Below are 14,823 nucleotides of genomic sequence, written 5' to 3' on the forward strand. Positions count from 1 at the left end.
TACTAACCAATTTTCCCTTTTCAGAGGAACTCGTCAGGGTTGTCCCCTCTCCCCTCTTTTATTTTTACTTGGTATAGAGCCATTTCTTAATTACATTCGGAAATGTGATAATATTCAAGGAATTACTATCAATGACATTACTGTTAAGACTTTAGCATATCCTGATGATGTGTTATTATTTATTAGTAATCCGATTTCTTCTGTTCCTTTTTTACTTGATATTATTTCTAAGTATTCTACTGTATCTGGTTATAAGTTAAATGTTACTAAAACTGAATTTTTTCCACTAAATATGCTGTGTACTCATGATATGCTACCCTCACCAGATATAGTTTGGCAAAAGAGCAAATTGAAATACCTTGGAATATTATTTTCATCGTCCCTTCCTGCTACTTTAAAATTGAATTCTGATTTCCTTCTAGAATATGTTAAACAAAAAACATCCAAATGGTCCTCCCTTCACCTTTCTTGGTGGGGGCGAATGGAATCTATTAAAATGACTATTGCCCCTAAAATATTTTATTCTCTTGCAATGATTCCGACTCAATTTCCACTCAAATTTTATAAAGATATTGACAAGCTCTTATCAAAATTTTTATGGAATAATAAACCTCCACGTATTGCTTATAAAAAATTAAAAATCCCCAAATGTCATATTGGTTTTGCACTACCTGATTTTCTTTTGTATCATAAAGCGTTTATTCTTAAACAAAGTTCGTTATGGTTTAATATATCTCCTATGCTTACTACCCCTATCTGGTTTCATATTGAGACTTCCCTTGTCAAACCTTTTCCTTTATTATCCCTATTAACCATGTCCCCCGTATCTAAAATTGTACATTCTTCTGCCATAATTAAATCATCAAGATTAATTTTTAATGATATAGATTCCAATTTTGAATCCCCCTTACTTTCTACAGTACATTTGTCCTTGTGGCATAGTGCCTTGCTCAAATTAAATAGAAATATTTCCTTTTGGTCTTCCTGGATTGCTATAGGTATTTTTTATCTTGGAGATGTTTTCAAAGATGATGAATTTATTCCATTTATTCAACTCCAAAAGAAATATAATCTGCCTTTGTCCGAGCTGTCAAAATACCAATACCTCTGTAATTCTATTTTAGATTCCTTTCCCAATGGCATCCCTTCAAAAATGACAACTGATTTTCTGCTTTATGTTAATACTGTTTCTTTATCCTCTAAAGCGGTGTCTGTATTTTATAAAAAAACTTACCGTATCCTTAGGTTCCAATGTTGATACCATTTCTAATTTCTGGAACAATGAGTTATCCCTATCATTGCCAAATGATTCCTGGTCTTCAATATGGTCCCTTTCTATTTCTGGATGTTTACCAGTATCTATTTATCAAACTAATGCTTATATTTTATTTAATTCCTTATGGACACCATTGCGTTTATTTAAAGCTCACTTATTACCATCTAATATATGCTGGCATTGTAGTTTACATCCTGGTTCCTTACGTCATATGTTATTTGATTGTCCGACAATTTTGAAATTTTGGTCTGAAGTATGGAACGTGATACAGAAAATTTTGCCTATTTCTGATTTACCCTCTTATAATTTAGTTATATGTAAATCTGTTGCTCTGAGTGTACCCCTTGATGATATCGAAGCAAAATTATTTAATTTTCTTGTATCCGCTGCGTTAAAATCCATCACCTTTTGTTGGAAGGATGCTTCCTCTCTTTCAGTCCATGCTTGGTGGTCCTGGATTGTCTTTACAAGAAGAGGTGCACAATTGTCATTACAAGGTGTTCATCATAATTCTTCGGCTTTTCAATCTTTTTGGTCTCCTATAGATTCATATGTACAGGTTTAATTATTGTTGTTGTATTGCTCATGTAGTATTTGTAACTCTACTTATTTAAGTATTTATGCTATGAATTGTATATTTCCATTCCCTTCTCCCTTCCCCTCCCTTCCTCTCCTTTTCCCTTCTTCTGTTTTCCTTTGAATGACAAATTTTGTTATGTTGCGATACATTTTATTGATGACTGTATTTTTATGATTATTCTTTTTCGCTTCTTTGTATTTTCATGAATTTTCTTCGCTTTTTTGTATGTCTTTATGTACTACTCCTTTCTTAAAATTTCAATAAAAACTTACTGAACTAAAAAAAAAAAAAAATGCACATTCAAAAGACATCCGTCCCCACGCATCAGGAGACTTACGCATCAGGAGACTTACACTTCAAGAAGGACCAGTGGGTGGAAGCTCGGAGACGGGGCAGTGTAATTATTTAGTTAAACAGGTACATGTGAAGTGTTGGCCAAGGGAGTGTTCTTCACATCCAGAGGTCCACATGCCATAAAACCACAGCACTGAGACAACCCTCCTAGCCGCCATGGACGACATCTGCACTCTCCTCGACTACGCCACATGGCAGCCCTCATTCTACTAGACCTCTCAGCACCCTTCAACACCGTCTCTCACCGCACACCAGACCCCAGACTCCATGACACCGACATGCAGGGAACGGCTCTAGGCTGGATCTGCTCCTTCCTCGCCGGCCGAACTCAAAGAATCAGACTCACTCCCTTCCTCTCTGAACCCACACAGATCAGATGTGGAGTACCCCAAGGATCCTCACTCTGCCCCACGCTCTTCAACATCTACATGGCCCCTCTCGCTACCATCATCAGAAAACAGACTCAGCATAATATCCTACGCCGATGACACCCAGCTCATCCTCTCCCTCACCAAGGAACACAACATCCCCAGACACAGTTTCCAGAAAGAAAAGAAGGATGCTGCATCCTGGATGAGTAGCAGCTGCCTGAACCTCAACTTGGCGGAAACGGAAGTCCTCATCCTCTGATCCACCCCCTCCACGTGGGATGACCCCTGGTGGCCCCCGCGACCTCAGCAACCCTCCCACACCCACGGATCACGCCCGCAATCTTGGCATCATACTCAACTCCTCCCTCACCATGAACAGACAGAACAACGCTGTATCTTCCACATGCTTCAACACCTTCCCCATACTCCCCAAGACCTTCAGATGGATACCCCCAAATCCAGAAAGACTGTCACCCATGCACTCATAACCAGCAGACTGTACTATGAGAATACCCTCTATGCCGGCATCAACAAACCTCTCCTCTATGAACTCCAGACCATCCAGAATGCTGCAGCGAGACTCGTCCTGAGCATCCCACGACAAGACCACATCACCCAGCACTAACGAGACCTCCACTGGCTGCCCACCAAAAAGAGAGTGACTATCAAGCTGCTCACACATGTCTACAAATCCTTCCACTATACCAGATCCTAATACCTCAATGAAAGAGTATACTTCTACACCCCCAAGAGAAACCTCTGCTCGGCAGACCTTGCCTTGGGTGAAATCCCTTGCATCCGCAGAGCCAGAGCGGGAAGAAGAGCCTTCTCCTACATTGCGGCCAAGACCTGGAACAAACTCCCCCTTAGCATCTGACGAACTCCCACACTGCAAGCATTCAGGTAGAGCCTCAAGACCTGGCTCTTCAGTTGAGTCTGAGTTGCCCGAATCCCCCCCAGCACCTTGTGGCCCTCACGGGTGAGTAGTGCGCTTTACAAATCCCTGATTAATTGGGAGGCAACAAGGGGGGCCCTACAGTGCACCCTGTGCCCCCTACACTTATGGATGCACACAAGGGTGCTTAACATGTGCGGCCCTGTGTCCATGCACAGCAGTTTTTGCACTGCATGGACTTTTGAGCCCATGCCATGGAGCGACCTAGTGAGGCATTCCCATTGCGGTCTCTTAAGGCACCGTTCTGGGACCGCTACACCGCCCGCCTGCCAAACCACTTTAAAGTCGGATTCTGGTGGGCGGGCATCGGCGAGACTCGGCAGTGGCGTACCACCCTCCCCACATCATCGAAACTCATAATCGGGCCCTGAGTGTGTAAGTCAATTTGTTGTTTCATGCATGTGCATGTGTCCCTATGTGTGAATGAGAGCACAGATGTGTCAAGTCCTGTGTCGAAGTCAAGCCTGTTTTTGCATGCATGAGCATTTGAACATGGTTCTGCTATGTTGTGTAATTAAGTCGTGGGTTGTGTTGGTTTGCGCTGTGTTGTGTTGGGTTGTCTTATGTTGTGTTATGTTATTTTATGTTATAGTGAATGTACACCACTGGTTTCTTGGCCCTGAGCAACGGATCTCAGTCTTAAGTAGAATAGGGGATAGCATGCAAAAGCTTGCCTCAACAGCCAAGATTTTAGTTCATTGTTCAAGGTCAAGAGTTCAGATTCAGATCTCAAGTAAAGTAGGAGGACATCCCACAGTGTAGGTGCACAGAAGGAAAAGCTGTATGGTCCGACTTTCGATTATAGAGATCTGTGTGTTGCCACAAGATGCAGTTTGGTGACAGTGGAAAGCTGCTAATTCTGCTTGTGCTGAAGTGACACAGTAGCCAGGCCCTTTTCTAGAGACCGAACATGTATATTAAAAAGGAGAGGAGGCAGAGGAGATCCCTGTGGAATCCGCAGGTCACATGTCTCTGTTCTCCCATGTCAGAGGACAGCTGCACTGCCTGAAGAAGGACCATCGAAAAGGGTCGCATCAGAGACAGAACCAACCTCTGATTCCAACCTCCTCGACACAGATCGGCAGGATCCAATGATTAACAGCGTTGAATGGTACCGATAAGTCAAGCAAAACCAGTGAAGTGGTATAACCAAGGTCTTAAACCATCAAAAAGGGACAGCAAGGCTAACTCATTGTTGTGTCACGGCAGGAAACCAGCTTGAAAGGAATCAAGAAAATCGGTTTATTACAGATAATTGCTCAGAGATTTTGCCACATGGGATCTATTATTTTAGAACTGTACGGGATTAAGGATATGGGCCAGCAATTCCTTAAAATGTCAGGGTTGTCATTCAATTTTTCAATTAAAGGCAGGGCTGCTGTCTCTTTGAAAGATGGCAGTGCTAAGTCTTGAGCAAGAGTGGAATTGTCCAAGATTTGTAAGGGTTCACCCAAGGGAGGCCATATTTGTAACAACATAGATGGTGGGCCTGGATCCTAGCCGAGCCAGATTTGATCTTATTGGCAATTTTACTCAAGCTTGCTGATCCATTTGAGGGAGAGCCCTTCTCATTACACCTGTCTTTTGTGTGGGCAGGTGGGAATGTGCATCGGGATATCTTTCCTGATTGTATCAATCTTATCTACAAAATAGTTATCAAGCGATCACACAATGATTGATTAGGTGGTGGCCTAAGGGCTATTCTGTTAATGGATTTTTTAACTGATTGAAATACTCTTTCTGTATATTGGAGGTATCCTCAATCCTTCCTGTGCAGGCGACCTTCTTTGTAGCAGGCAGCTGGTGTTTATATTCACCCTTACCTTGTTTGGCCTCTTCATCCTAGTACTTGCTCAAGTGTCGCTCCCAGCGGCAAAGCCTGGTTTTAGCCTCGACTAGCTCAGGAGTATTCTGTGGTGGACCATATAGGAGCCATTGCATGCCTCCTGAAGAGGCTACAAAGAATACGAAACTCAGCGGCAAGACTCATCCTCGACCTCGCCAGATGGACCCACATCACCCCCCACCTCAAGAAGCTACACTGGCTCCCGATCCAGAAGAGATGACAGTTCAAGATGCTGGCCAATGCATACAATACACAGTCCTGCAGTATACATCTACAAAGACATGACCTTCCACCTACCGACCAGACACCTGTGATCTGCCTCCCTCTTCCTCACAGACACCCCTCCCCCCGCATTCGCCGAGCCAACAGCGGAGGACTCTACTTCTCGCTCTTGGCGGCCAAAGCCTTGTAATGACCTTCCTCTGCTCCCTAGGGAGTCTTATTGCTCCTGGAAATCAGAAAATGACTCCAGACTGTGCAGTTCAAATGAACAGAGCCCTGGGAAGTAGCTCACAACTCCAGCGCCTTGAGACCCTCACTAGTGATTAGCTGCACTTTATAAATACTGATTGATTGATTGATTGGTGCTGGCTTTTCTCTAAACTTACATCAAGTATAATAGGGTAACCCAGTGCCCCTCAGAACCTGGGTGTGTAGAATGTGAAGTAATGTTGGTTCTGTCGGGTACCACGTTGCTTTGGCACTTAATCAATAATAGACATCAAGGAGAGAGGGGCAGTTACTACAGCACCTAATCAATAAATGATTCATTAAAGAAGGGAGGAACACACCAATTTTGAATGAATCAAAACAAAATGTATTAACAGCGTAATCACTTTTTACTTTTTTAAATTTTTTGTGGTATTGTAATGAAACATAAGGCCGTCACAAGCAATTAACAGAAGTTTTGAAAAACTGCACATGGATGATTAAGTGATCAAAAAATGCAAAAAGTGCACTACCTGAGTACAATATATACAGTGCTGTACAAATTGTTTATTAAAATGCTCATTCAAAAGACATCCGTCCCCAAGTACATGAATTTCCAGTCTGACTGGGACTTAGTTTGCCTTTCACGTGGAGGGGATAAAGTATGGTATGGATTTACACAGGCTCAATGGCGTTTCGACCCAGAAGAGTGCATGATTGGAATTGTAGTCATGGCGGGTCTTCTTCAGGACACAGAGGGACAGCGGGGCAGCCAGAGGAAGAGGTGATGGATACAAATGGAAGTCTTGAAGGCTTGATCCACTGTAGGATGGATTCAAGTTGGTGATCAGAATGAATCATGCAGGGGACCGTAAAAACACTGTTTGGTTGCTCCTCCGTGTGGCTCTGAGAATGAGGCACCACACCGAGAGCTGCACCGGACCCAACAGCAAGAGCCCAACCACAGGCCAGTTGGCGCACAGAGTAACTCAAGCTGATGATATGCCTCTGCAAGTAACTAGGGCACATATGGAGAATAACTCAAGCCACCACAAATAAAGAGATCTTCAAATCTTCCCTAGGACACTAGCACCAGCACATACGTAATGACAAGCACACAGCTCTTGCATATCGCATAGACGGCAGCACTTAGAGCAGCATGGAAAACTTCACCATCAGCAAAGATTTCGCCGTGCCTCCAGCCACCTCGAGCAGCATCCCCCACTCACAAGAACTTTGCAACAAGCTCTCGTAATACTTTTGAAACTAAATGACCTCAATATACAGCACTTTTGACCCTCAACTGGACTCTGTCACTGTCAAGACTCAGTGTCCCATCACGGCCGAAGATCAAACTCTGACCTCATGGTCAACCGTCTCCACCACCAAAATCACTGCTACTCAATTCTGCAACAAGCTGAAGACATGGACTTTCAATTAACCAACCTACCATAGGCAGGGCTTGGCACGCGCACCTGCTCAGTGCCAGGATACCCTCACAGGTTATTAACCAACCTACCATAGGCAGGGCTTGGCACGCGCACCTACTCAGTGCCAGGATACCCTCTCGGGTGATTAACCAACCTACCATAGGCAGGGCTTGGCACGCGCACCTGTGAAGTAGTGTGGCTCACTGGTTAGAGGCGGCAGACCCGAGAGCAGAGGACGGCCCGGGACCAGGGTTCGATTCCCGGCGCGGCAGGTTTCTGGACCAGGGTCAGGGGACTCGATAATTCTCTCGCCTCGGTGCCCACTCTGATCAGCGATCACACTCGGCAACTCTGGGCATTAGCTTGCCTCATCTTCACTAACGGCCCCACCAGACCGCCGGGGATGCCTGGTCTCACCCTGGAGATACCCATTAAGGGACCATCTCTCAGGGAAGCCAGGAAGGGTTTCGCAGCGGTCGAAGCGCCTTGGGACCCTACGGGTAAGTAGTGCGCTATATAAATGCCTATACATACATACATACATGCTCAGTGCCAGGATACCCTCACGGGTGATTAACCAACCTACCATAGGCAGGGCTTGGCACGCGCACCTGCTCAGTGCAAGGATACCCTGGCTGTTGATGGTGTGCTTTACAAATACATATAGCATGGCAAACAAATCAAGAAATGTGAGATGGCACCAGGCATGACAGAGCAAGAACAACTGTTGTTGCTTATGTAGATAGTAGAAACATCAGGACCATTCCATTTTCAAGGGAGGGATAACGCCAAAGCCGGGGCTAATCAATGCCATGAAAGATGCTTCCATCATTTCGATCAAGAGTCATTGGTGTTATTACTTTCAGTCTGTGAAGTTTGCTGAATTTGTGTGTGTGAATGTCCTTAGCAGAGCAGCTGAAGGAGTTAGTTAAGTATATGGTGTCGTATGAATGATTATAGGTTTGCAAAATGGTTTCCATCAAGGGAACACTGCCATCACCGCAGCCTTGACATCGCAATCTTTGGGTCTTGGAGACCTTTGCAGTGTTCGCGTGGATGCTGATGCATGTGGCGTAGGAGTTATAATTACAGGTAGGTAAAAATGAACCTACCGCTGCTTGTGCATCAAGAGCACTTACATCAGCGGAGCGGAATTATTCTGCGATTTCAAGGAAATGCTGTCCTGTGTGGGTGGATGTTCATTTTAAAAAACATTATGTGGAAACAGGCACTTTCCAATGTGATAGATGCGAAGGGACAGATTTATCAAGCAGTTGCGTCGCCCTCGTGGGGCGCATGCCACGCAACGGGGTGCAGGGGCGACGCAACTACTAAGTAAGTTTCATCACGTCACGCAAGGCCTCCTTGGTTGGCCCTGCAGGGCATGATAAATGTAGAGTAACGCAACACAAGGCAAATCTCTGCGTTGCATTACACTGCCCGAGGGAGGCTTCCATGGGTGGAGCGTGGGTGGAGCCCCGCATCAACCCATGTATTTTGGTGCATTTCCAGATTTTCCATTACTGGTAGACCTGGGAATGCGTCAAAATGTTATGTCTCCCCAGGTGAGGCGTGACAGGAGAAATATCTTTATTTCACCTTCATATTTCCATGTGTGCTGCATCCTGCAGTGCACAGAGGAAGAGGACAATGCCTCTTAGGATTGTTTTTGGGCAGGAAGTTGCTCCTTCTTGCACAAAAATAAAAAAGGCCTGCAATGCAGCCCTTTTGCACAACAACACAATGATGTTTATGTTGGCACTAGGCAGCCGTTTGTGAGCCAGTACAAGAGAAGGGCAGGAAGGGGCCGTATAATGTTAAATACATCGCATTACTTCCCTATTCAATAAATGTGGCCCTGACGCTCTGGTGCATTTCCTTTCCAATGGCTGTGCCACCAGGACCATCACTGGTCTTGTAAACCAGGTGCTAATGATGCTCCTGTATTGATGTTAAGCATACCCTAAGAGCGTGGAGTATTGGGAAGCTTTGCCTGTCTTGCCTACTGGATGACACCACCGGAGAGCATTGAGTGTATTGTCACTTTAGTGAATGTTGTGGGATGCTGTAAGCCTTACGCATCAGGAGACTTACACTTCAGGAAGGACCAGTGGATGGAAGCTCAGAGACGGGACAGTGCAATTACTTAGTTAAACAGGTACATGTGAAGTGTTGACCAAGGGAGTGTTCTTCACATCCAGAGGTCCAAATGCCATAAAATCACAAAAGGTGTTTGAAGGTCATAAGTGGATCAAAGCAGGTTCTACTGATGTACGTGAGGATTATTCAGTACAAGTTGCACATGTAGGATGCCTCGGCATGGTCCTAGCATGTAGATGTTGTGGAAGAAGACAGGTGGCCCCCTGAGGACTGGGATGTTAAGTTGTGGGTAAGTCATACATGAGATGTCATGATAAAGACAAGTATTTGTAAACATGTACACCTCCATTGACGCTTGTCCCTCCCCAAGGATCCATGCCTAGGGGTTTGCGGTGTACTTTGTTGACCTTCTTCAGTCTCCACCTTGAGAGTAATTTTGCTTGCGCTCAATGTTTATCGCTCTAAAGGTTTCTCACAGCACTCTATGTATAGTGCTGTCATTAAGTTAGTTACCAGAGTTTTTTTTGCACTAGAACTTTTCTGCATTTTAGTGATAGATAAAGGGATGCACTTTACTCCTACAGAAATGGGGTATCTTCAAACTCCTTGAGGTATCTAGCAGTTATCACCATTAGAGCACAGGCCCAAGCCACTTTAGAGGCACCACTAATGAAGACATTATGTCAGCGGAAGGCCTGACCTCTGGCCATCGCCTTAACATGTGTGTACAGTACATCTGGCGTGTAAACATGTGGCTGAAGGGCAGCAGAGATGTAGCTCTCCTTCCACATAGAGTGGATGGACAGTGAACCTGCACGAAGGGTGGACAATGTATGCCGCCAGCCCCCACAAAGGAAACCAGGATCCAGTGAACCATGCTCTGCACCTGCCCAAGCTTACCTCTCAAGTGTGTGTGTGTATGTGGCCTGGTTTGTGGAAAACATGTCTTGTTGTGTGAGCAGAGACCTCCGTCTGTCTCCTCTTGTAGCATTGATATTACACATGGGTCCTCACCCCCTTGGACCGTTGTCGCTATGGAATGATCCGAGCTGGTTTGACACCAACTAACGATGCCCAGCCGTAAGAGGTGCAATGACTGGTGGACCTTCTGCTGGTACCAGAGGTTGCAAGCCCAGAGGATGAAGCCCTCTGGCATAGGATTAGGAACTCTCATATGAGGATGGAACCTATCTGGCTTGCCACCACCCCACACCACATGTGGGAAGCACCTTTAGAGCCAGATTTACAAGATCCTAAGATCAGTGGTGGTAGAGGGCTGAGTCAACTGTCAACGGAACCAGTAAAGTGGGACCTCTTTATCACATTTGGATTCTTTGCTCGTTGTTTTATCCTTGTGTCTGAGCTGTTCATGGGCACTTCAAACTATTTTGTCTGTTTTGACAGGCCAACTAGAGACAGTGGTGATGATGATGAAGAAGACGAGAAGAAGGGTCGAGGGTGCACGCTTCAGTACCAGCATGCCATGGTGCGCGTCCTCACACAGTTCATCGCCGAACCTCTGGACCCTGGAGGTCAGATGATCCACATGATGGGCTCTGATTGGCAGGTCGACATCACAGACCTTGTGAGTGACTTCATGCAAGTGGAGGAGCCGAGGATTGCCAAACTGCAAGGAGGCCAGATTCTGATTGGACAGGAAGTTGGCATGACAACAATCCAGGTGAGACAAATGTTTCCTTCCCCCCTCCCCCAGTAAGAACCACATCAACACCTTGAAGATAACCGTACATTGAATATGAAAGTAGGAAGATATTAAGACGTTTCAGCCCTAATGCAAGAATTGTTAACTTTCCTGCTCAATTCATGATTTACCCAACTGTGTCCCCTGCTCCTTGCAGGATGCTTTTCAGTGCTCTTCATTTCATAAGTGTTCGTCCATCAATACCTGTAGTTTGTTCCCTTTGCTGCTCGTTTGCTGTTCCTCTTATCCTGGGCTCTAGATTGTCCTGGCCCACACAGCTTATGAGGACTTCTTGTCCATGGGAGAACAAGGCCTGCATTTCACCCAGGGCCATGCGTTGCACGCGGGGCTATTCATTGCACGTGGGACCCTTCATTGCATCAGGAGCTAGGCATTGCACATAGAACCACGCATTTTATGCAGGACCATGCATAGCATGGGGGCCATGCATCAAACGTGGGACCTTGCATAGCATGTGGGGCCATGTATCGGATGTGGAACTATGTCTTGCATGTGGGGCCATCCATGCATAGCATGTGGGGCCATGCATTCCACATGGGGCCATGCAGTGCTGCAGGACCATACATAGCATGTAGGGCCATGCATCGGACGTGGGACCATGCATTGCATGTGGGGCCTTGCATAGCATGTGGGGCCATGCATTCAAAATGGGGCCATGCAGTGCTGCAGGACCATAAATACCATGTGGGGCCATGCATCGGACGTGGGTCCATGCTTTGCACGTGGGGCCATGCCTTGCACATGAGGCCATGATAAGAATCTGATTTGAGAATATAAAGAGAAAAACATTACCCTGAGGCATCTCAGCGCTAAAGAAACAAGGAGCAAAATGATCTCCGTTAGGGTTTAGTAAAGAGCCACGCTTTTAGTAGCTTGCGGGAGCTCTAAAGAGCGAGAGCAGATTTTACCTCTACGGGCAGATGATTCCAGTTTTTCGTCGTGCAAAGCATAAAGCTCCTGCCTCCCAAGGAGGCAAGCTTGCAGGGCGACACAATCAAACTCCTAGCTGGACAGGACCTAAGAGTCCTGTTAGGGATGGACCATCTGAGTTTTTCTTTGAAGAAGATGGGACCTTGCCCTAGAAGCACTTTATAAGCAATGCAAAGTGCTTTAAAATGAATCATTTGGTGCACAGGTAACCAATGAAGGCTCACCAAGGCATGTGAGGCCGACTGGAACCTCGGGCTTTGCATCAGCAGCCTTGCCGCTGTATTTTGTAAGATCTGGAGCTTTTTCAAGAGAGCTTTGGGTAAATTAGCATATAGCCAATTGCAATAGCCCAGCTGGGACATTACAAGCCAAAGAACTGCTGTTTTCAACGTGTTTGGGGGTAGAAACGGTGCAATGTTTCTGATCATCAGAAACAAAAAAAGGCTGTGGAAGTTACCTTATTGACTTGTTCTTTATATGTCAATTTATCACCAAACAAGACACACAAGTTTTTCACCAGTTTCACTGGATCCAGAAGTGGACCCAATTCACCCGGCCACCATCTGGGATTCCAAAATGGCAGAGTTCAGTCTAAGCAGGTTTGTATCTATCCAAGCACCGACCTCCCACATACAATTCTGGAAAGACTCATTTACGTCAGGACCCTTCTTAGAACGCGAGACTACAATTTGTGCGTCATCTGCATATGAGATGATTGATAAACTGAATGACATCATCAGGGAGGCAGCGGGACAACATAGATATTGAAAAAAGTTGGGCTCACTGAGGAGGCCTGAGGAACTCCGCACGGAAAGGACAATGGTTTAGGTGTAAAATCGCAAGTGGACACAGTTTGACTTCGATCTGTAAGAAAGGATATAAAGAGGGCCAGAGCTGTCCCATCTACACCTGAATCCCCAAGCGGATCAACAAAAATTCATGATTGACCGTGCCATAGGCCGCAGGTAGATCAAGACATATGAGTGCAGCATGGCCCCCGCCATCCGCTGTAGCACTAACCATCTCTGTAGCTGTAACGAGAACGGAGTCAGTAGAATACCCCTTGCGGAACCCGTATTTGGAATCGTGCAATAGCTGATCGCTATCCAGAAAGTCTGATAATTGACAGTTCATTTCTATCTCCAGTATTTTTTGGTGGAAAGGGCAGCCTTGAGATTGGTCTGTAGCTTTTGGGGTCGAGCACATTCATTCTGGCTTTCTTAAGCAGGAGAATTGAAGCAGTTTTGCAATCTTTAGGAAAGATTGAGGTCAGCTGGACATCAATCAAGTCTGGAATAGGCTGTGCAGTTTTAGGAGGGCAGGGATCCTGAGGTGAGACAGATTTGGTGGAAAGAAGCAGTTTTCCCACTTGATCTACTAAAAAAGGATTAAACTCAGGGAAGAGACCTTCTTGCAGTCCCGAAGATAAATGTACCTTCTAATGGGAGGTAGCGTTATATTCCAAGTGAATATATTAAAAATAATCTCTACTTTTTAAAAAAGAATGAGGCTAAGGAGTCACAGAATTCCTGATTGATGTTATCAATATTCTTAACTGCCAAAGAGGAAAGTTTGCAGACGGTTTGAAAGAGGGCTGTGGAGGTGCAGCAAGATTTTTCAATGGAATTAATGAAGTACTGTGATCTTTCCTTCAATATAAGAATTTTATAGTCTTTAAGCAGAGATTTCTATTTTAGTTTTTCTATATTATCGTAGTTTTCCCTGGACCTGGACCTCTAGGTGGCGCACGACCAAGATGGCCGCACTCCTTTGAGGCTCTGGCTGCTTGGCGGCATAATCTTTTAATTATCTGCCTTTTTAACTATACTGATCCTCCATCTGCACCCCTCCGCTTGCTCTTTCAGCTGCCCACTAGCTCCGGTGCTTAATTCAGGGCTCTAGACCCCCGACAAATGGTGTTTACTTCCGGACTCTGTGAACCGCGAGGTGGGAATAAACACAAGACTGGAGTCCCACACGTCTGCCGCAGCTACGCAAGCCCTGAGGATTCCACGTGGCATTGGGCCCTCCGGCTGCGCTGCAGTACGACTCCATTTTGCTTGATGCCCCATTGGCTCATCTGCGACGGCTAAATTCTCCTGCTGCTCGGCCGGCTACCCACTGCTCACCGCCAACAACTACTGAGGCATACGCTGGTAAACGTGACCTCTGCCACCTGCACTCCTCTCCCGGCTACAGGCTCCTGTCATCGGATCCCTCCGGCTGTTATCTGGGGGTTCGGCCCCTTGATTACCGCACCGCTCCCCGACCTGCCATTCCCATAGAGGGTCGCACAATACTAATTGCGGTAAGGCCTACCCGGGGTGTGCTTGCGCTCACGCTACATTTCTGCCTCCATACCACTGCAATATGCGGGACATTTTCCCATTGGGCCTGCCGCCCTGAGTCAGCGCTGCCACTCGGACTTGACAGACTTTGGAGCCCTTATTTGTGCCTCACTGAGCAGCAGTTACTCGGCTTGTGCCCTTGTCTCTACCTGCCACACTGGACGCCATCTTCTGAACTTCCCCAGGCAGCCAGGACTTCAGTGCCCTGCGGTTCGCTGAGGCCTGCTTTCTGCCCTGACCCCGCTACAGACTGAACTGCTCCACTGCGACTCTGGGCACTCCTCACTTACCGCCCATAAACAAGAGAACCCTCAGCAGCTGCTGTATTGCGGGTCGGAGGTCTGTCACATGCCTGTTGCTTTCTTCTGCGCTGGCTGCCCTCGTGTTCCATGCTAGACTTTAACACTGGCAGCTTGGCAACCATGCACTTGCTCCTATTTCCTTCAACGCAGACAGTCCTTAATCGCTCACCCTCTTGTCG

The 14,823-nt window shown here is 46.1% G+C and overlaps 1 protein-coding gene across 1 annotated transcript in view; it reads left to right on the forward strand.

Annotated features, from left to right (window-relative positions):
- The window catches only part of TMEM132D (transmembrane protein 132D), a 1,618,295-nt gene that overhangs the window by 1,572,805 nt on the left and 30,667 nt on the right, over positions 1-14,823 (forward strand). The window contains exon 7 of the mRNA XM_086942675.1: positions 10,746-11,022. Within this exon, the coding sequence (XP_086798801.1) occupies positions 10,746-11,022 (277 nt within the window). The remainder of the gene's footprint in view (positions 1-10,745; positions 11,023-14,823) is intronic.

This window comes from Lissotriton vulgaris, chromosome 11, assembly GCF_964263255.1.
Source record: "Lissotriton vulgaris chromosome 11, aLisVul1.2, whole genome shotgun sequence".
NCBI lineage: Eukaryota > Metazoa > Chordata > Amphibia > Caudata > Salamandridae > Lissotriton > Lissotriton vulgaris.